This window comes from Vidua macroura, chromosome 1 (genome assembly GCF_024509145.1).
Source record: "Vidua macroura isolate BioBank_ID:100142 chromosome 1, ASM2450914v1, whole genome shotgun sequence".
NCBI lineage: Eukaryota > Metazoa > Chordata > Aves > Passeriformes > Viduidae > Vidua > Vidua macroura.
Window position 1 is genome coordinate 118315097 of NC_071571.1, and position 24117 is coordinate 118339213.

Consider the following 24117-nt stretch of genomic DNA (forward strand, 5'->3'; position numbering starts at 1 on the left):
ATAGCTGGGTCACTCTGGCTTGTGCACTGAAGGGTGTAAAGGCAGTGCATGTCTTGAGGGGGGAAGGCAACTGAAAAAGCAGTTTTATCAGGAAAGAATATGCTTATCTGGAAAGTTTATATAAGCGACAAGTACAAACATTGGAAAGTCCAAAGTTTGGACTTCATGCACGTAGCACTGACTTATCATCAATCCCCAGTTTTGCTTCCTGTTCCTAACTGATTTTGTTTCTTTTTCTGTGTGTTACACCCTCCTCAGTTGCATGCCTTTACTTAATGAATGTAATTGCATTGATATATTGCCATTCAATAAAAAACCTCAGTACAAGGAAAATACTTCAGTGCAAAATAGTATTTGGAACCCCATAGGTTAAGAAAATCTTCTGTAGATAAAAATACATGTTTAAACACGTGCTAGTCTGCCTCTCTCTCGGAAAGGGGACAGCTGGAGGTGCCAACCATTCGAGCCATCATCTTTGGGGCTTACTCCCATTTATAAAATGGGGAAGCAAGCACAAATAGAACATAAGGTATTCCAGACTAAGAGACTGCAGCATTTCCTAAGGACTATGCTATTGCCATATTGCTGCTCGGTTCATACCCTGCACCTCCAGACATGCTTAGAATTTTCCAAGTTTGAAAGAAGAAATTAGTAATATACCAATGAGCTGACAAGCTCTGGCAACTGTTTGCACAGGGCCTGCCAGCAGGTCAACGGGATATTGCCAGAGAAGCTGAATTCCAGATGAGAGGGTGGAAAAGGAGAAAGGATTATTTTTTTCTGAGCTCTGATTCTTTAACACTAACTGCAAATTTTAACTTGCATATGGGTGAATGCGCTGGATAAATAGTAGTAAGGCAACCCAAAATGTCATCTGTCTAGAAAAGAATAACTCTCAAAATTACTGATGACAGTGGATACACCTTCTTCAGCCAGCAGCATACTGCACTTTTCTCACTCAGGCAGATTATGACAACCGTTGCTCTGATATGGCCCATGAAAGAATGAACATCGCTTTAATGGACTGCCTGCGGTGGACAGCCAGCACAGATTTGCACTTCCAAGCACAGCAGGTAGTGAACTCTAAAGGAACATTTCACACTGGCCATTAAGCATCCAGCATGACCACAAAACTGAGGTGACACAAGGAGAGAGCAATTCCCTGGGAATAGGGATCATGTTTTGCAGCCAGCTGCAGATGAAATAACCAGCTTCTGCTGTAACCTGCTATTATCTGTGGGATGCTAAAAAATCCTCTCCCTAGGATTTTAAGTTTCTCTCTGTGTGACTGTAGTTAATGACTGGACTACATGGGGTGTTTGTTATTTAGTGACTGAATATCCCTACTGCTGACAAGTTGTGCTTGTTGGTTTGGGTTTTTTTTGGTTTTTTGTTTTTTTTTAATTTAAAGCATAGTACTATAGAACTGTATAGAATACGTTTTTTTAATTGAACCTTCTTCCAGGCTTTGCAACTTTATGAAGCTATTTAATGTAGTCCTGTGACTCTATGGCAGAAATTATCCATAATCCATTAACCAGGCAGAAATAAACAAAACCAATTATTTTATATCATCCCTAAACCAATATTTTCCTCTTGGAAAACCTACATAAATGTTGCTGTTATTTACAGTTGGCCAATTAAATAGAAGTTTGTATGCATCCAAAAGTTCATTCAGTGTAAAGTTTTAAGATATTTGATGCCTGCTTACACTGAAATGTACATAATGATGTCTTTGCCTCCATTGAAAATAAAAATTCAATTTTCTATGTTTAATGGCCACATGTGGTCTTAGTCCTGGAAGACTGCTAATTATAAGGGACAAAAATACCAGATAAAATTAAAATTAATTTTTAAAACTAGAAGTAACTTATAATTCAAATAATTGATGACGAATCTTCATATTAAAGAGCTATAAGCCATAAAATAGAGTGCATAATGAAAAATGGCACATTCCATTGCCTTGTGTGATAGAACAGCTTCTTGCCTTGAGAATGAGTTTCACATAAATTTTAAGGTGAACTTCAGCTTTAATACTGCATAAGATATCTTGGATTGCAAAAGAGAAAGCCTCAGCTAAACAGGCTTGAGCAGCTCATCTCAACTCTTGCTGGATGGTGCTATTAAATATATTCTCCTTGAAAGAACAAAGACACGTCTATATTGTCAATCATTAATACATCTCAACTTCATTTCTTGCTCAAAAAGATTTGTTGGTAGAAAGGCTAGTTACTTTAAATTCTCTCCCTGCTTACAATTGCAGATAATGCTTGAGATTGCTGAGAGGAATGATGCGCGCTTCTGAAGTGGTGAATTGCCTTAAAAACATTATTTTTGCTCCTTGTGTTAACATGTGCTCAATTAAAAAAAAAAAAAAAAAAAAAAAAAAAAAAAAAGATAAAAACTTCCAGACCATTGGAAATCTCATTACACTAAAATGCATCACCAAAAAAAAAAAAAAAAAAAAAACCAAAACAAACTAAAAAACCCCACTGTGGACGTGATTTCATCTAAAAATTTTTTTAGTAAATATATACTGTATTAGACATCTGACATTTAGCTCTGAGGTTCCCAGCAAATGAAAGAGATCAATCTGTTAAAACACGTCTGGAGGAGGGACACCAAGTAGATTAGAGGGATAGAGCACCTCTCCTATACGGAAAGGCTTATAGGAGAGAATTGGGACTTTTCAGCCTGGAGAAGAGAAGGCTTCAGGGTCACCTAATTGTGGCCTTCCAGTACCTGGAGGGCGCCTACAAGAAAGATGGAAAGGCACTTTTTATAAGAGCATGTAGTGACAAGATGAGGAGGAATGGCTTCAAACTGAAAGACAGTAGGTTTAGATTTGATTTTAGGAAGAAATTCCTTATTGTGAAATTGAGAAGACACTGAAGCAAATTGCCCAGAGAAGCTGGATGCCCCATCCCTGGAAGTGTTCAAGGCCAGGTTGGATGAGTAGTCTGCTCTAGTGGAAGGTGTCCCTGTCTGTGGCAGAGGCGTTGGAACTAGATGACCTTTAAAGTCTTTTCCAACCCAAACCATTCTGTGATTCTGAGATTTAACAATCAACTTTTACAACAGTTCATCTGCAACTATTTCCTCTGTAAGGATTTGAACTCACTAGTGCTGAAGTAAACTTTGATGCATGTTACAGTGTATAGTGACAACATTCTGAAGGAGAGCTGTGACATGAAAGAAATACAGTAGAAAGAGGAGGTGCAGATAGGCTGGGGCAGGCACTCAGGCTGGGCAAGCTCTTCAGCACATTATGTCCTGCTCAGGCAGTTTTAAGAGAACAATCTTGGGGAAGAGGTGATGCTGTATAATCAAAGTTCAGTTCAGTATGATCAAGTTCAGTTTTCAGCCATTTCTGGACTCAGGAGGAGAAGCAAACTGAAATCAGCAGGAGCATTTCCACAGATTTTAGTGTGTATTTCATTAGTCTGTCAGTCTCTAAGCATCATTTCCTCATCACCTCACTCTGGATAAGCACTCTTTGTTGGTCTACCTAGTGCACACATTGTCTGGGAAAGAACTGCTTTTTCATTCATTGCTCATTCAGCAATTAGCATAATGAGTATCAAAATTCTGCTTAGGATTTTCATGTATGCGCCTATATATACACAAGTGAAGGAGGTTGCTTTCCATGCAACCAAAGAATTTTACTATACCGTGGATTTGTCAGCTCTGGACATGACTGCAAAAGGCCCTTTGAAATCAATCAAGTTTTTTCCACTAATCTACTTTTAAGATTTCTAGGATAGCATGAAATTGTGGCCTCTTGTAGCTGCTTAAAATCTTACCAAAATAACAAAATACAAGACTCAGACTAAAATATATTTTTAAAAAGCATTATGACCATAGAAGGAACTAAAAACTTCTCAAGAGCACATTATTTCTGACACAGAAAGTAGAAGGATACTTAAAAGGTGTCCTGATCCCACAAGTTCATCCAAAGATGCTGCTGCATTTTCATATTTAGTGATCATTTGTTTATTCCTAACTCAACTCTCATGTCATTGATTTTTGTTGATGCTTTTTCTACAAGTCCATTGAGCCTGAAGAGTTTAGGTGAAATTAGGTTCACAAGCTAAACTGTTTCCATTGCCTAAATTTCTAAACACTTATAAAGGAGTTTAAGGGGAATTATTAAATTATATATATACTGAGATTGCACTAAAGAGAATCAGCTATTTTACCCCATAGTGGTTTCTCTTTACATGCTCTGCACATCCATGAATGCTCCTTTTGCACACACACTGGCAGGAGTGTGTATGTCTGCTCATCCAACTGCTGCCTGTCTTTCCAGGCATGGGGCTAAATAGACCCCAAGGAAGACAGAGCATGGAACCTTCTGTAAGCAGTTTCCGCAGCATCTTTATTTACTTGGTTTATTTCTTGTATACAAACCTGTGCATGAACTTTTTTTTTTTTTTTAACATAATTTGTCCACATTTCTTTTTGAGTTGACATATTTTCATTTCCATTTGTTTATTTCTGGAACTGTTGTATTTTCAGTTGATTTCATAGGCGGACTTGACACATACTCCTACCGACAGCCCCCCCAGGAACATGTTGAGTTAAAGCCTGTAAAGCCTGTAGGTAAGGTTCTGGTCTCATGGACCACATTAATCCTTCTAACTGAACTGAATTGAAAGCTAACCTTCTCCTAAAATAATTTGGGCATCAGATTACTGATAATTTAATTACATTTTAATTAGAACTTAATTAAAAATTAATCCACATAACACATTCGAGTAAGGACACTTTGTCATTGATGGCATATCTGCTAAAGCAAGGATTAAGAGATATCACCATGTCTGCCACGTCATGCCTCATCTTAACACAAGGAGAGGCTCTCACTGAAGGATGGAATTGCTTCCTTGCTGAATTTTTAGCAAGAAAAGAGCTGGTTTAGAGATTCTGTGGCTGCAGGAGCCTTAATGAGATTAACCCATTTATAGAAAAGCAGTAGTTTTTACATTTGTCTAGATACTGAAAGAAAAGGTTTTGCTGAAAAACTGCTTGTCAGCTTAAATTCAATCTGTAGAGTTTCACTGGAAGTTAATTATCTCTTTGTCATCACTTATTTGCTTGCACCATAAAAATAATTTTCATAGACTCTTCCTACTTTGCTTCCTAATGAATAAGGTTGAATGAGTATCTATTCTTTTTATCTGGAAAAAATTAGGATATGGGGTGACATTATTAGTATATGTATTTTGGCAGAAGCTCATAGAACTTCAAGTAGATGGTTTTTTCTAAGTATTATTGGTAAACCAGAAGCTGTTAATTTGGAAATTCTTTATGGCTGGAACTTGTTGTGATGTTGCTCTCTGTCTTTAAATTTACCTTTGGGCCTTTCATGCCTCTTAAATGCAGCATGAAATGCACACACAGCTAATTGACTGAAACTGATTTAATGACTGTATTTCACTTATCAGTTAACACAATTAGAATGGGCTGAAGCTTTTTCCTGGTGTATGCATGTGTGCACGTGCTAGGAGTTTTAATTTAGAATGGACAATTGCTAAAAATTGTTTGGAGTTGGAACTTGACACCTGAACTTCATGACTCTATTAAGTTTTGCAAGTTTTTATAATATATTTTATTCATGATGCAGCATTCAATTTGTAAAAAAATAAACAGAGACAAAATTTTACAAAAATGTATCCAAATATTATAGAATATGGAAGCCCAAAATTATGGTGTATACTAGAACAGGAGCAAATAACACATTAAGACAACTAAACCAAATTATGAACCTTCTGACTTTTGACTAAGTACATGCTCTATATTGAAGTCTACATTTCTTTAGTAATATTTCATTAAATGTCTATTTTGCTGCATTTTCAGTGAGAAAGATGACTGCAGAATGGGGTTTGAACCTTCTGAATAAGCTGCTAGACTAAAAAATTAAATTGATATTCAGGAGCAAGAAGGCCACACCTGCAACATTTACACCTCTCCATAAAAGATTTTAATCTCTAAACCTGCATTCAGATTGGTTTTAAGCACCAAGTGCATAAATGTTTAGTACTTTCTTAGCAAACTTACTGTAATTAAAGAACAGAATAAAAGAAATATTCATTAAATACTTACATTCCTGCAAAATATCTGCATTTGTTTTGCAGTAGAAAAGTCACAGCATCTGATAATTTTTTCTTGATAGGAGATTTTCGATAAGTAGCTCAAGGGATTTGGGGGTTGTTGGTGGTTTTACAATACTGGAGAATGAGAGTTATCTTCCCATTTCCTATGAATGTGTATCTTGTACTGCTGGGAGGGCCCTTTCTGGCCTCTTTATTGCTTCAAGTAGTATAAAACTGGGACAGAAATTATATTGGGTTTCCTTCTTTATTGATGTTTTGGTTGTATGTACTGAAAGATATAGAGGCCCTTTATCTAAACTGGGAGGGAAATAATGTCAATGATCAAAGTCTGAATTAAAAGCCAAATTGCTAGAAATAATTTGGTCAGTGGATTGTGCCAGAACTTTGCAGATGCTTATCTCTCTGCAGCACATTAGCCTTCTTGACTTCTTTTGATAAGTTAATTGCTATATGTATCAGTTATATACAGTCTGAAAATTTTTAGTATCTGTAAGGAGTGACTTCTGGTGTCTAGGCTGTGCAAAACTCCATTTCTGAGAGTTAGAATTCTCTTAGAACTGAACATGAATAATGCTTGCAAAAATACATTAAAAGCCTTTATAAATGTTACTTTATAGATGAAAGCTTGGCTATATTTCCCTTTTTCTCATCCCTTTTATTTCCCTTATTTCACTCAAAAATTAACTAAACATAGCCCTCTGAAAATTCAAGGCTCTGTGGTCTCATCCAAGCTGTGTAGAAGACAGTCTGCATTTATCAAGTGCTCACATTCAGTATAATGTCTGCTTAGTGCTCCTGTAATTATTAATGATTAGCAAGACTAAGATTAGTTTTCCTTCTCACCTCTGAGAAGAAGTTAAATTTGAACTTGTTCCCATGGGGAACAATTTTTAATCCAAATACTAATGATCATGGCTTGCCTGTTTGCTCTTTGTTCTGCCTGTAGCTCCATTAGGCTATGGGACAAGGAGAAGCTGGATCTTTGCCCTCAGCTGTGCAGTTTCAATTAAGATGTGTGTAAGGCAGGAGACAACAGGGGGAGTAGGAAAAAATCATTGTGTTCTCTTTGGGACTAAAGCATATGGTCTATAAAGAAGACTGTTGTGCCTCTTTGAATAACAGCCAGGTCGCTCAGTAATATTTAGAAACACTTCATGTACTGATATGTGGAAAAGAGAGGGGCATTGTGGCTAGCAGGAAAAAATAAGCTACACTTTGGCTTGCATTAGAGGTTGTTATTATTATTAATAATATTATAATTATATTATAATAGATGTTAAGATAATATAATTGTGCTGTAATAAGAACAATGTAGTAATATAATAATGAAAATTATAATTATAATTGTAATAGTAGTAATAATAATAAAATAAAATAAAAGTACTACAGCTTTGAGCAACTCTATCTGGACAGACACTCCCTAATTCCAGTTAGGGTTGTCCCTAGGCTTTTTAAGAACAATATTAATTTGTGCTTATGGAATTGATCCACTGTATGAGAAATGGTGCCAGTGGAGAGGTCACCACTCCATGATGCATCTGTGTGATCCTATCCTGTTTGTATCTTCTCCTGAGACTTTACCCACCTTTAAATTGCTCTGAGAGACCAGCACAGATTTTCCAAGATTACACAAGTGGTTGCAGGGAGTCATGTGAGAATACACAGATTCAGCAGATGTGTCACTGTGGTGAGGACTATAAATAGTTAAATGCTCATGTTTGTGATCAGATCACGTCAGAATTTTATAACTGAGTGAAAATATGTCTCATGCTGTTGAAATATATTATGCTAAAATGAATTTATTATTGTATGAGCTTCAGATATGCTTTGCCAGTTAAGGGACTTCTCCCAAGTGTTCTCTGCTTATGTGGTATGCATAGTACAAAGCTACTGTTTTGTACCCATTCTTGACCATATAAGTGAGTCTCACAGCTGATGAAATTGTTGACCTCATGAGATTTATCCACTTGTTCATTAGTTACTAACCTCTCAACTGGTATGAATTTACAGCTTATAAATTAGAAGATAAACAAAATAGATTTTCATTTGTAAGTAATTCTTATATCCTACTTTTTAGGTCGAAGTAAGTAATAAACATGGACTCAAGACTTCTGCTGCTGTAGCTGAAGAAACAGATTTTAGAAAAAAAGACCAACCTTGTGGCTCATCATTCTGGAAGAAACCTACCACATCTGTTCCTCACGGCATGTGGATTGTTCTTCCCACAGGCTCAGTGTCATTATCAGCATTGTTATTTCGTAGATCCTTGTAGAATATCTTGAATTTTTAAATAATTTACTTATATGGACACTTGTAAATTGTAAATTTTTTTCTTTTTTAATTTCAGTATTTTTACAATGTTTAGTGTTGAGGCATGAAAACAAAACAGTGTGAAAACTAGGAGGAGGGTGCATCTCTCTCATAAGATCAGTATTTTTTGACTGAGAGGATCATACTGTGCCTGGTCAAGATTGTGTCAGTAAACAGTAATTTTGGCTCCAAAATACGCAGCAGGAGTCAAACCCTAACAGTGATCAAGAGATCATTTCAATGCTGTCTTTAGAATTCACAGTGTCCACTCCTTGCATTGTTTGAACTGTTGAATGCAGTAGGAATTGATGTATGACTCTTCTTACCCAGATGTTCAAGCGCTAATGTACTCACCTAATTATTACAATTGATATATGACTCCTCCTTTCCTAATCTTTTTTGCCCCAAGTCCATCTTGAGTAGCTGTCTCTAGTTTGAAGAGAAGTAGGACAAGTGCTCAATGGATTTCCATCTCTAGGAACCCTTACACCCAGGGCTGTTTAGATGTCTGTGATTTGCACATTTTTAAACTCCTTTCCTCCCTTCTCCCAGGAAGAAGCCAAGCATGAATGTACAGTACAAGGCACCAACTGAAGCCTTAGAAGCCTCTGGGGACTAATTTTCTCTTAATTTAAAAGTAAACAAGCAAAACTGAAAAACTGTGTGTAAAAATTTGTAAAGTTATTTGTAAATACTTCTAGACAAAGAACATGTATGTAACTGTGGTATTTTGTTTTCTATTCTGTCACCACTAGCATAAAGTGATACACAAAGCTATTTTCTCTGGAGAGCTGTCAGTCTTTTTAACAGAACGCTTTGTTTCTTTCATCTTAATTACAATATAAAGTGCTGAGTAGATTTGTATGCCCCAGAGAGTCTCATCTCTCTACGGAGCCTATGTGCCTCAACATTGAGCAGAAACACCACGAGGGTTTTGAGTCTGTTTGTGGTTTTGCGCTTTTATCACTTAAGGATTTCATTGGTGGGACAGCCAGGTAGGCTGTTCCTTCTGTCATGTGTTTCTCCACCTCTGCACCACAGACTGAACAGATGCCACAAAGTTCCTCCATATATACCCTAAGAAATCTTCAGCTGATCTAAACAACATTCAGATCCTAAATTTACAGTCTTCTCTTCTATGGTATATTTTCAAGTCTGAGCAGATGAGAGCTAGAAGAGACCTTGTCTTGATTCTTTCCCTCCTAAAATCTGTGTTATTTACCAGTATGAACCTATTGGGGATGCTAATAAATACAGTGGAAGTAGAGTATAATATTTTCAGGTGACAAGAGTCTTGTGGTACATCCACCTGCTTTCCAGCTGGTTTACTTAAAGACCTCACCAAGTTTGGAGAAAACACAACCTGAAATCCAGTTAACCTTCCCTGAAACTGAGTATGATGTAAGTATTAAGACAAAGTCAATAAGAAATGGCAACTGAAAAAAACCCTCTTCTTTAGTGTTTCTGTGGCTGGATATACCTCAAATAAAAGCCTTCAACTGAACCCACTGCTGCCCTCAGGACCGGTGGGTAGAACAGGAATGAGTGCTACACCCCCATTGATGGCACAGGCTCAGCACACAGTACTGGCAGGGGTTTGGAAGTGTGTGTTTGATTTTCTGCCAAGGCATGTCTGCTGGACCATGTTCTACAGATTTGTCTGAATGTGTCTAAAACATGTCTTTCTGTAGGTGCTTCAGAACTGTGTACATATCACAAAAATTCTGAGCTCTCTTCCATTTGAAATATCTACCACTTTTAACTGGGGAACACAAGCCAGTATATCCCAAATACACTTAAAATCTCAAAATCATTACCAATACAGTGAGTGTGCCATCTGTCTCACTTAACAAACAGAATGATCCTGATTGAGAAGAATTTGTCTTCATTAGGACCAGCCAAAATGCAGACTGAACTGCCAAAGGAAACTGTCATTCTTTTCTAAACTGAGTCACCCAAAATAGTATCAATCAACCTGTACATGTTGGGGTAAAAAAATCTTGAGAATAATAAGTGCATTTGACTGTTAGTTGCTGTGTCCTGTAATATAGTAGGACATATTGGCAAACATTTTTGTAGGAAGCCTTGAGTAGTTCCTTTATTTTTGCAAAACATACTTTCAGTAAGGTGTTAGGTGAGTCCCAGATCAGACAGCTATGTAGGAAATAAATGTTGACTCTCTAAATAAACTTGGATAGTTTTCTTAAGCTTAACTGAACCATGCAATTTCAGGAAACGACTAGGTTTGTACTGCAAAACAGAATTTGCTGACAATCTTAAAATCTCAGAGATTATCAGTTGCTACAAACTGTTCTCATGGCCTTAATAAGTCATACTGTTACACTTTAGGGCAGCTGAAGATCTGTCCTTCAAACTTTTAGACTTTTTTTTTTCAAAGTTTCTGTTTAATTCCAGTTTTTTAGAGAGTCAGATTTGCCACAGTACTTTAGCTGACTGTAAAAGTGGGGATGAGACTGCAGAAATATGGCACTACATGTTCACTAAGGACTGAGCCAGGAAATTGAACCAGTTTCTTAAAAGAGCGGCTGATGTCTTGAGGATCTGAAAACAAAAACTGTAGCAAGAAATTAACAGATTTTTGCCTGGTGCAGTGACAGACATACCATGATTATATATTACAATTTGTGGAATTATTGCTTGGACTCTATCCTATCCATAGAGATTTTTTACATAAAATTTGACGTTTTTTGAAATTCAATTTTGATCTGAAGGAACTCTCTAAAATGAAAGACTTTACCACTTGGATTGGCTGAACGATTTTTTTTAGTGCTAAGATATGATATTATAGATTATTTATATTATTATAAGATATATTACCTATTATAGATAATTTTCAATAGAGCTCTATCAGTTAAACCCATGAGAATTGATACCTGATTTTATCCAATAACTGCTTTCAGTAGTGCAGGTGACATTGTCCAGAGAAGAGCAACAAAGCTGGTGAAGGGTCTGGAGCATAAGTCTTTGAGGAGCATCTGAGAGAGCTGGGGTTGTTTAGGTTGAAGAAAAAGAGTCTCAGGGGTGATCTTATGACTCTCTACAACTCCCTGAAAGGAGTTTGTAGCCAAATGGGGTTCAGCATCTTCTTCCAAGCAGTTGGTGATAGGATGAGAGGGTATAGTCTCAAACTGCACCAGGGGAGGTTTAGGTTGGACATAAGAAAAATTTCTTTACAGAAAGGGGGATAAGACATTGGAATGGGCTGCCCAGGGAGGTGGTGGAATCACCATCCCTGGAAGCGTTTGAGGAAGGGCTGAATGTGGCACTCAATGCCATGCTCTAGTTCACATGGTGGTGTTTGGTCACAGGTTGGACTCAATGATCTCAGAGGTCTGTTCCAACCTATTCTGTCATTCTGTGTTTAAGACAATGGTGTTTACTGTATATTATTAATTGGAATTTGAAGCTACGGTATCTGGTTGCTGGTTAGCACAAGACAATACTGACTTTTCTTATTTAAAACCTGAGAACACATACTTGGGTCACTAAAAAGCCTCTAGTTCTGCACAAAAAAAATTGTAGATTTTAGCTCAAACAACTTCAAGTGCAGGCTTTCTTTGTTCACAGCTGCCTGTAAGACTCTTCTCCGTGTTTGGATCCTGAGTTTCACCTCTTCCTCCAGCTGCCCACAGCTCAGGCGTTGCAACACCATTGTCACCTCCAAGCACCATGCTGGCAGATGCAACCTTTTTCTCAATGCTGACTGCAACGTGCTTCTCTGCACCCAGCTGCCTGCCTGTCTTTCATGTGAGGATTAGCAGGTTGAAAAGGCCAACCCAGCAATTTATCAAGGTCCTTTAATGAACTTTGACAGTGAAAACCAAAAATTGATGGCCCAAACTAATTGGCTTGCCTCCTTCCAGTATCAGCCTCATCTGGTTTAATTATAACAAATTACAACCTGGCAGCTTTTAGACAAAAAAAATCAGGGTGGAAAAATGTTCCTTCCATGTTAAAGCTTCAACATCAGCAGGAGGCTTTTCACAAATCAGTGCACCTCTTGCCTGCTATTCTGGGCATTTTGACAGAAACCTTCTTAGTGCCCAACACAGTGATGGGGTTATGTTGTTGCATGCCACAATAGCACTTCTAAAGCAGAGTGACCGGGTTGAATCCTGAGGTCATGTCAGATGGGTTAGGGTTGCATAAGGTGGAGGTGCCCTCACCAATGTAGCCCTAAAGAAGTGGTCTCTCTCCTAACTCTGCCCAGGGAGCTGACTATCCCTGCAACCGTAACTGGGGATCAGCCTGAAAGGTTCATTAGTTTGCAGAGGCTTCTTGAGCAAACTAATATATGTGTTATAGATAATCAGGGAATTCAGATCTGTGAAAATGGCCCCATAAAGAAGACATTTTATATCAAGACTACTACCCCTTAGAGCTATGTCTGCATTGCATGCCTGCAGTGTGCTCCCAGCATGTCAGCTCTGATCACCCAGCATTACCAGCAGCACTCTGCTTCACTGTAAGGGGACACAAGGCTGTTCAGGACCCTAAATAATTATTTAGCAGCTAAGGACACAGATCTAGCCTGTACTGCTTGCTGTTTGACAGCTACATATAAGTTGTGCCATTTTCCCGAGACTGACAAACCATCTTTATTTATCTGCTGATAAATGACGGTTTCTTGACATAATTTCCACTTTCTTCACAGAAGTCATAGTTTGAATGATTCTCTTTGATTTTAAACAGATTAAACATCTGTATTTAATTCCTGCTTCCATGTGAGTACCTGCTCATCAGTCACACAACACAGTCCTGGATGTGACAGCTTTGTGGAATAGCTGCCCTTGCATGGTCTGTTGCCTTTCAAAACCAGCAACAGACTCTGAAGATAGTCTCACTAAGCAGCAGTCATGCATAAATAATCCCAGGAATGCAAAAAACATTTTCCTTGTTTTGCTTATTCCCCTAGGACCCAATATCACTCCTTCAAGCTTTCTGTCCCAGTTTCCTATTTATTTCACACCCAAATCCAGCCATGCTTTCAAAACACTCATGTAAGTCAGTGCCAAGCAGACTTACTGAAGCTTGAATTTTAAGTTGGCTGCATGTGATTAATTAATAATTTCTCATTTTCCACAACATTGCATACCTGCCCATTTAGGAGAGTATCATACACAAGGAGGGGTTACAGCATCCCTTGGCACATGATGTATTTGGAATGAGAACTGTGCTACACATGAGCAAAGAAATCAGCTTCCTGTGTTGGCCCATACTATTCATAAAATGTCACTGGTATGTTCTCATACTGCTTAATCTGCATAGCCGGAACCAGGGTGGCAAGCAGGTAGAGTCCCAAGTGCTGGGGCAAATGCAAGCCAACAGCTTGTTTAAACAACCTTGATCTCATATTTATAATCCACACTGCAATTCCTGGGTTTTCTCTTGGCAGGTAAAGCTGCCTGGCTTGTAAACTGCAGCCAGACCTTCAGGTGTGTGATAATGAGTAACTTTCTATGCCACTCTTATGCACACACACACACACACACACACGTATATATATTTTAATAGTCATGGTTTGGTTTCTAAAGACTTTATAATTCAAATAAATCTGTTTTTCCAGAACTTTAGAGGAGGGTATGTCTGGGCTGCAAGCATTTGGAGGTTTGGAGGAACCTCTCCTCTCTCTGGAGGAGATGCAAGTTCTGACTGTCGCAGCAGATCTCACCCCTGGGCTCTGCACCCTTCAGCAGCCACCTGAGGAATAGCCCTGGGAAACCTCATGGGACACCTCTCCTGCTGTGCTCTGGGGCTGCATTTACCTGCCTTTAAGCCTTGCTCCTGGGCTGTGGTGCTCACCTATGCTGCACTGTGGTTGTGTCTGTGCCTGGCCAGTGGCCTCCCCTGACCCCAACAAAATACAAAAAGCTGATCTCAATAAATGGGTCCTGATGTGCTTTTGATGATGAAATATTAAATTCATGCACTCTGATAAAGATCTTATCTAAATTAGGACTTCATCTAAGGTAAGCTGTGTGCTTGGGGTAATACTGAAAAGGTATATATCTGACAGATGTATAATATGCATCTGATTTAAAAGTCACTTCTATTAATCTGCCTAGCTAGTAAGAAATTAGGCTTATGGCTAGTTTAATCTCATCAAACCTATTTCACATCACAGTAAACTGAAAGGAAAAATCAAGCCTGGACAGGCAAGCACTGAAAAAGAGATTTGGGAAAAGAAAGAAATCAGAAAAGGCAGCACACTAAAAACAAGACTCTGTAGTTGAAAGCAAACAAAACAAAACAAAAGGAAAAGAACAGTGATCTTTATTTTTAACATCACCCTGTAGCAGAATGTTCAAAATTATTAGAATGAAAAGCACCACAAAATAAAAGCACACAAATATGTATCTTTGTCATTGATTTTCAATAGAGTAGGGTTTCTAAAAGCTCAACTAATTCTACAGCCTGTCTTTCGTCATTAAAACCTAATATGCCCAGAAATAAGAGGTACAAATGAATATTAAAAGAAACGTTTGGCTGTTGTTCTGCTGAGTATGTTGTGCCACCTCATGGTTACTGGCAGAAATACCACCACACTCAGTGCTGTTTCAGAAATAGAGCAGAGAGAAAAAAGTAGCACATCTGAGTTATTGGTATATATTGCTGAAATGTCAGAAGTCCGACTGGGATCAATCATTGCAGAGTGCCAAATCAAATCTTTGAATTATATATAAAGACAAAGCGCTGTAAAACACATCTCCTTTTAACAGTTGAATTTGCTGCTTTACTGCAAATATATTGCTAACATAACATATAATTCAATATTGACCTGGTACTAGCCCATAAATGCCTCCTCCTGTAAAGTTTCTGTGTTTAGCTTGTTTCAGAAGGTTGCCATTATCTGGAAGAACACACTGTTTTCCACATTAGAAAGTATCTCTGCCTCTTCAACAAGAAGACATAATGTTTAGTTACAACTGGATAACTAACATGAAATTACAGTCTTGGATGTATATAGCATACATTTAATTACTGGATTTCTATTTTACCATGACCTAAAAGTGCTAAGATAAAAAAACATCCAGAACCTCAGAAGAATGTGATTTTCACTTGAGTCAAGAGTTCACATGCAATGACCAGGTTACATTTTTCCATTAGAGTAAATTATACAAAGTAGAAATGAAGCTGAATTGATGTGACCTGGAGTGCACAGTCAGTTAGGTGATGGCCAGACTCTTAGTTACCCTAAAGGTACTTTGGAGAAAATGTTTGTTAAATTCAACGAGTTAGACTCAGATAGCTCATGCATGAATAGAAATAATCTTACTTAAGCTTGGGCATTTCTTTATTCAAAATATTGAAGTTTAGCAGTCCAGTGGCCTAACATTAACAAAGGAGCACAAGGAAAGGAGCTATGTCTCTCTTGCTCTTGTATGAGGTTTGTGATAATCAAGCTCTTAACTGGGGCAACACAGTCCACCCCAAAGTCAGAGGAATGTGAAACAAATGTACTTCCCAATCCTTTGATTTTACTTCCCTGATCTTTCAGTGAAGCATACTTGGCTGCAGAAAATTCAGAATATGGTCAGCTTCTGATCATCTGAGGAAATGGAGATAAAGTAAAAACATATTTAAAGATAAATTTATTAATTAGGCACAGACACATGATTATGAGAAGTGGAAATGAGGCATGAAAAAGTTAGGTCTTCAGAGTTTTTTCTATGACTTGGTTAACTCACAAACCAGATGACCTATCCATGACACATAAGAAATGACTGCATAGTTTAAAACTCCTCTTCAAGAGAGAACCACAGTCTTTCACCCTGGGAGGTGATAGAGAAACCTGGATTATCTAGATTATCTGTCAGCAAGAGATTTATAGGTTAAATTTTTGTAAAAGTTAATGTGAAAGTCTAGCACTGTTTGCACTTTTAATATTCAGATTCTCTTATTAATGTAATTGAAGAAAGGTCTGTGCCCTGTTTTTTGATGCAGACTCGGAGATAATAAAATACTTTTGATTTATATGTCTAGAAAGGCTATGGATAGATTCTATCCCTCTCATCCAGGGAATGCACTTCTTGGAGCAGTAATCTGCAGCACAAAATTACTGATACATTTAGGGATTGTCCTAATTTCTCTGTCTTGCCAGAAAGTCTGTATTCTTTAAGCATGACTTACTATGCAAATAAATTAAAATGCCAGCCTCATCAGAAAAAATACTAGTTATTTCCTGCTCACAAGCAATTGATAGTTTCAGCAAAACAAAATACTTCAATTTAATAAAGTTCTTGTAATAACTTTTCAAAAATATTGTAAGCTTTAAAACATAGAATGCAAAAGTATCTGATCACCCTGAAACATCTTTCTTGAGGTCGCTTAAGCAAGGAGATCATGCACAAAGCAAATATGACATTGGAGTCAGAATTTTTGGAGAGTAAAGAAAGCTATATATTATCCCTTTTTCTCTTATGTACAGCTTCTGGAGCTGATTTGGCCAGCCATGAATAATGTATTGCAGGACCGACTTCCTACCTTTTGAAATTCGTTTTGTTCATCCAGTGTAACTATTATGACTCTTGATCTGCTCCGTGTGACATATAATTTTGCATAACATTAGGCAGCATGTTGGAAGTGGTGACTCCTTAATAAATGCAATTTCTGCTTCCAAATTACATACAGATGACTTCCTGGAGCTGACTGGAATATACATTCCAAAAGCGATCTTCTGAAAGTGCTCACATCCCCTATAATGACATTTAAAACAACTGATGAAAACTTGCTTGGGCCATTGCATCAGTAATTAATGGTATGTAGATCTGTCTTTGTCCTTCTGGAGAAGAACGAAGATTCAATTTCCTCAGTAGATGCGGCTATTTATTTTAACATGGCTATTACTCTGTGTTACCAGTTAGTCCAAGCCCAACTGGAAAACCAAGAAGAAAATACAGGCCTTTTCTCTTTGTGCTATGAAAATGCAAGGTGTCCTGCTAGCCTAGATCTGCTACAGACACTTTAAGGGAACAGCAGACAGTCTGGGACTTCTCTGAAACAGCGCTGCTGCTGCTGAGTGAGACCTCAACCTCATGGCCCTCATTGTATCGTGGCTGTGACACAATGGGACTTGCACTGTCGTATTTAATTACTTGGTATCACACTCTGTGGAAAGAGAATAAAAATAGCTATGCTGCACTTGCTCACAGAAACAGGATGCTACTCGAATTTGGCTTATTTCATTTAGCAGAGCTGCTGACTACCAAGCATGGAAGCCATACTGGTAGTTCCCAGGCCACCTTCTCAATTTCCATTGACTCCAGATGGTCATGTTGCTGCAAAGACAAAGGACCAAGGCTGTACCTCAATCCAAAATCAAACCTATGCTGTCGTCAAGTTCCTTCATTTTTCCCCTTTCCCCCCAAATCTAGTCTGGAGAGGGGGGCCAGGGTCTGCCCACAGCTGTGCTTGGCAAAAATGAGGGCACAGCAGCAGTTCAGGCTCTGCATCACCCAGAGCAGTGACACAGGACAGGGCCTCAGGCAGCAACTCTTGCCCACATGGCTGTGGCACTGCCTCTGTCTCCTCAGAATGGTTTTCAGTCAGGCTGGCTCAGAGTCCTGGCAAGGCTGGCACAGGCCAGGGACAAGAATTTTGAGAAACACATCAGAGAAGAAGACATAAGAAAGGGAATATTCCATAGTCAGAGAGAAGAGGCAATTGAGAAAAAAAAATATGCCAGTCACAGAGAGATTAATTCCATGGGCTCTGAGAGGAGAAAACACAAGAGAACAGAAAGAGGTACGCAGGAAACCAACAGAGAAGGTGGCATTGCTCTACTGCATTTAGGTTTCTGATGCCTATTTCTGGGCATATTATGGGTGTGTGCAGGTTGACAGTGAAGCTGCCCACTTATATAAAAAAGTGTTTGTACTTTTTTAAGTATGAGGATTATAGGAAACAGGTTGTGCCATTTTCTTCACAGACAACTTTAATGGGTGTTCTTCAGAAACAAATTAAGGGGTTTAAGATATTAGGTGCTATACATGAACACATATAGCTGTAGGGCATGGGGTTTTCTTTTTCATTTTCAGCTGTATAAACTAATTAAGCATAGAAGAGTTCAGGAGCTAAAAATAATTTGTCATTTACAGTACTGGGTTTTACCTATGTCTCTTTTTCCCTCAGGGGAAAAGTAAGAGATGTTAAAAAAAATCCAAACAAAAAGAAAAAACATCAAAATAAACAAGCACAATGCTGAAACCCCAAACAAACAAAAACCACTATAAGCCACAAAACCACCCATGGAATAGGTTAAAAGATTCAAGTAGAAACATACTAGAGTTAAGAGTGCTTTCATACACTTAAAGAAGATTGAAAACACTATAAGGAAATCTGACACAGTCCTCAGGCTCCCTGACTTTGCATCCACTTCAGTGCTCAGCCAAAAAGTGAGTACTAGTACTCCATGTGCCTGCTGCAGTTACACCTCACGACATCCTACTGCCCTCGCCAAAACTCAGTGCTATGTAGGTTTGCTGTTATTATTTTTGCGACATCAAACAAAACCCAGAAGAATTTATTAAATGTTTTTACACAGCAAATGAAAATACTTTGCCAAAAATCACACTGCAATAAAGAGGTGTAGGGGGAAAATGCAGTGTAAAGAGTATAATACAGTGAAACTGAATTTAAATTATGGAGATCCTTTGTGTAGGGCTACTTCATGGTCATTTCCCCCTGCCCAGAAATTGCACCTGCTTGGCACCACTTGGGTTCATTATTAATATTGGAGTATTAGCTTTGATCCAGCTGCAAACAAACTACTCTTGATTTGTTTAGTATGAATATACAGACTATTGGTACAGTAAAATTAAGTCTGGTGCTACAATGCACCTGTACCCCAGACACAGCATGATTAATGCTATTTGGGCAACAGCTATAGGAAATTGTCTTTGAAAGCAGCCCTAGTGACAGTAATAAAAATCAAGACGTGGACCCAGCAAGACATTTGGATAATTTCCATAGCTACTCTTTACACCTGTCAGCTTCTGTAACTCTCATCTGCCTCTTCAGATGAGTCTAGCTCACTCTGCCCCACATATCTGCATCAGGTCCTGGCTACTCCTGGAAGGTGAGTGGGAAGCCCTGGTGCAGCTGTAGGTGAAGACAAGCCCAAGTCATACAGGGTTTGATGTGAAAATTGATTTCATACTTCACAAATGAGAAGTTACATGCTCCAGTCTCACCTTTTTCTTTACTGAATTAAAATCTTTGCTGTGTGGCACCAATGACTTCCCCTCCATGGGCTAGGGGGGTTGACTGATGGAGGGGGGAAGCTGAGCAGTGCACAGGTAGAGGCCCAATGCCTCAGAGAAAGACATTTCTATCTTGTGATGGGGCCTGGTATGATGGAATTACATCTCACTCATCAGAGTGGTACCTCCTCACCACCACTTTTTCCCTCAAGGGGCTTGGAGAGGACCACAGCATTGCTGCTACACGGCAGGCTCATTGCTGCAGAGTTTAGGAATTCTCCTGGAATTTTACTGGTGGAAGGAGATTCTACCACTGAAGGTCAAATGATAAATAACTATTCCATCCCCATCCTCAGACTGGGATTTACATCTCTCATACACTGGCAGGCAGGCAGATGACTGAAAGCCACAGGTACATGTTCAAATCAAGAACAAGTGTCAACTGGAAAGTCCATTGCCTGAAGTAACACAGAGTTCACCAGCTGCAGTTGCCATGTCTTGCTTCAGCTTCCATCCAGGAGCTAAGGGCCAGTTTCTTTCGTGGTGCTGATGTATTCCTTCTCATTTCCATGTGTTTGCTGCATTACAGCAGCTGTCCTAGCAAAGCTCAGCATACTCATTACTGTAGAAATGATCAGCAGCTTTCAGCAGGCAGAAGGCAAACAGAGTCAGGAGAGGATGGCAGCGCTCTGCCAGCTGTGTGGCAGGTCTGGATGAAGATGACCCAGGCTGGGCTTTCTCCCACACCTTCCTGCAAGCATGCCCATGAAGGGTTGTAGGCTTTCCTTGCCCTTGCAAGAGGGGAAGGAGTAATGCTAAGGCATGGCTCAGTTTACTGTAGTTGTGATAGGGGGTGTGTAGCTGGGAGCCAGCTGGGATGCTCACCTGAGTCCCTCCCTGGGCTGTCTGACTCCAACACAAGCAGACAGAGCATCCTCCTCCATCTGAAACTCCTCACAGGCTGTCATGCTCACCTGCCCATGCTGGCACTGTTAGACCATGATGTTCACCACACCACGAACCGGATTCCAGGCTGCTCTGTAGTCCTGTGGCTGAACTGAGCCAGGGCCCCATCTCCAGGTGGACGCTTCCACATTGAGCTGAGGAAATAACTGGGATAAGTAGCCCAAACACGTTGAGAATGACCCACTGTTGTCACTTGGCCAGTGTCATTCATCACATCAAAGCAGTCTGCAGCTTAGCTGCAATGATCAGAATAAAGCTGTTTGGGATAAAAGAGGAAAGACTGGGCCATAATCAGAAATGTCTAGAAAGCATCAGCTTTTTCTACTGGAAATTTTCATTCTCATATTTCCGTAGTTAATGGCATCAAATGAAAATGCTTTGCAGATGCATAATATACCAAGGCTCAGAGAATCTGAGAACAGCAGATGGCTTATACACATCTGAGGAGCTTTTTAATAATAAACAAATAAATAAAAATTGGAGAGGAGTGTCAGTCATGCATCTTGCTAGATGTTTAATCAGGCAACTGAGACATCCCAATTTTTAATTGCCTTTAGTTTTTTTAGAGCCACAGTCTAGTTTCAAATTGTATAAATGAAGCTCTTTAATTTTTCTTGTCTGGTTTGAAGTCTTGGTATCTAGATGATAATTTATCAGGAAGTTCTGCAGGACACAGAGAACAAGATAAATACCAAAAATTCTGCTACACATGAAAGTATGAGATCATGTTTCATTTTAATTACTTCTCATACAATTAATCATCCATCTGTCTGCATTATATTCTTCAACATTATGGCCCTGAGTGTAAAAAAACTTTCACTGAAGTCATGGCAAGCTTAGCAGGAGATAAACTGTGCTAAAGAAATAAAAATGATGTGTGGTAGTGATTTAGGGGCTGCAGCAAAGTTCATAAGAAAAACTTCAGTCTAGACCTTCATTTACCATATGGGGTCAATCTGTCTTGTAACTGAAAACTGATCAGGACAATCAAGCTCTGTTCTGAAGACAGTTTTGTTTTGATTTGGGGTTTTTTGGGTTTTTTTTTAAATAGGATTTTTCTTCTTCCCACAGTAAACCCTAGCCCTAATGGCACTGTATAAACATGCTCCCACTCCTCAACCTGGGGACAACAGATCCCAGCAGACATCTGCTTCATGTCATCCAGAAACCAAATAGGTTGGCAATTCAAAATATACACAGGCTTTGTTAGCAATGGCACTGCATGGATGAGCATTCAGTTTCAGACAGTGCCCAGGAGGTTTATCATGGTCATCCACCATCCTCCTTGGATATAATTTCTACATAGAAGTAATTTCATTGTGTTACATAGGTATTCATTTTCTCTTATAAAGAATGAATTTTAAAAGAGCATTATTTGACATCTAATAACCTGTCTGAATGTCACTTTAAGTCCCATTGAACAGCAAAAATACATGGCATGGTTTGTGCATGTGTCTGCACTCACTGGTGTGACAGTGCAAGATATGAGCCTCAGGCTTGCTCTTCTCTTGGGAAATTAAAACTCTCCTAATTTGTCTAAACATGAGTGAGACATGACAGAAATGTTGTGTTTTGTGAAACCCTGATTTGTCAAACCTTACCTGGCATATGACTTGTATTCCTGCCCCATGCAGTTCTGTGGCCTGACTGCCACAGACAGCCAAGCCTCAAAGGGAGACTGAGTTTAGCACCAAAGTCCTAGAGTGACCGTCACTATCCATGCTGAGCATTCCAGAATGGCTGCCAAAAGGAGTCCAGTACCCTGGACTCTGCAGTCAAAATGTGCAAGTGAGAAATTTGGGAAAATAAAAGATGCCCAGCAAGCCCTGCTGTTCCAAAAGATGTTATTGTCTGGTCTGGTATTCCCCATGCTGATGTTATACAATTCAGCTTCTCTTAAAATAAAATCAATGTATACAGATAGATGCTTCATTTGTATGATAACTTTTCCCCACTCACTTTTAAGCAGAGCTTAAAAGCTACAGTATATTCTCATCTCAAGTTTCACTTTTTGTTAAAAGACTTGGAGGTTAATCCAGAGGAATTTATTTCATGTGCCTGACTCCTTGAGTGTGGAAAACAAAGAGAAAACAGCTGACAGATTCTGAACAGATTTCTTAGGGATATCTTGCAAATGCAACTGAGGCAGGGCAAGGGTCTCGGCAGTTAAGAATAAAAGGAAATGAAAGACATTTCTGTTGAAGCATCATCTTGGGCTGCAATGGCTTGAGCTTCAGCTTCAGCTGACACAAACTGTCCGGGGAGCTACTGGGCTTGCTCCAACATCTAGTGTGTTCATGGAGCCAGTTCCCTCATTTGCAAGCATCTGAAGGAGAACAGTCAGTAATTTGGGAAGACTATGGTAGCTGTTGCTGGAAGAAGTAATAATTGCTGCCTCAAAGATCTGGTACAGTAATTAAACTCCCTAAGGAGCCACAAGGTAGCACAGTCTGCGAGAACCTAAGTGGGAAAACTGCAGGGATGGGAAAAAACTCATCCTGAGTTTGACAAGAAACCTAAGTAAAGTTTAAGAGACTAGGGGTGAACGGTGTTCCTAACAAAAGGAAAATTTTGTTGTGTTCAGCTTAGTGGCATAATGAACCTAGAAAACTGTTTCAGTTTTAAGTCCAGAAACAAAAGAATTACTGGTACTTTTTGTTGAAGTGGTAGAATGAGATGCTCGTTGGAAATATTAATGACAAACAATCGGTACAAATACCTCAAATTAAAGCAAAGCAGGTAAGTCCCTCATGTTTCTCTCTTTTCCTCAGGAAGCCCAAGACATGTTTAGATCTGCTTTTAGATCCTGCAAATATCCTCCACCAGTGGTACAACAATTTAAATGCCAATAATGAATGTAGAAGTCTACAAGGATGGAAACTATTAACTTCATCCAAGGTGAGAATGTATTGGCCTAAAACTTTGGAGTACTTCCATTCTGACATGGCTCTTTTGGAAAAATCTCAAATTGTCTGTAGCCTCTTCTCCTTACTTTGTGTCTCCTCTATAATGCTAACAACATTATTGTTAATTAAATCTAATACTATATTAAAAATTAGTGATTAATACAATAATAATGGAAGAATTAATCACAATAGTATGTTCCATTGTCTTTTGAAAAATCAGGTCCTTAGGTGTTGTTGCAAGAGGTACAAGACCTGCTGCGTAAATCCTGGTCAAGTACAGTGACATGAAGTACAAACTTCCACTTCTGCAGTTGAATTAAGGTCATTATAACCAGTTTATATTGGTGCCTCAAGAAGTCACAGGGAGAAACTAATTTCCTAATGTTCTTCTAGTTAGAAAATTGCTATTTTAGTCTTTCTGATCTCGCTGATCTATTCTTCAGGAAAATTGCAAGAAACTACACACATATAACCTCAGTTCTTGAACCTGCATACACACAATGAAAGAGATCATCAAAGGCAGCTTTGGGAGCTACACTGTCACAAGCTTCTGTGATTTAATCCCAAAGCCCCACACTGCCACTCACTCCTCCCACAGAG

At 38.9% G+C, this 24117-nt stretch overlaps 1 protein-coding gene across 2 annotated transcripts in view; it reads left to right on the top strand.

The window, feature by feature from the left end:
* Nucleotides 1–9190, top strand: part of NKAIN3 (sodium/potassium transporting ATPase interacting 3) — a 341572-nt gene extending 332382 nt beyond the window's left edge. Inside the window, exons 6-7 of one of the 2 annotated variants that reach the window (XM_053996752.1) lie at nucleotides 4519–4602; nucleotides 8191–9190. In XM_053996752.1, the coding sequence (XP_053852727.1) occupies nucleotides 4519–4602; nucleotides 8191–8204 (98 nt within the window). In that variant the 3' untranslated portion in view covers nucleotides 8205–9190. The remainder of the gene's footprint in view (nucleotides 1–4518; nucleotides 4603–8190) is intronic. The other variant, XM_053996770.1, reaches the window with a different exon arrangement.
* Nucleotides 9191–24117: the final 14927 nt, after the last annotated feature.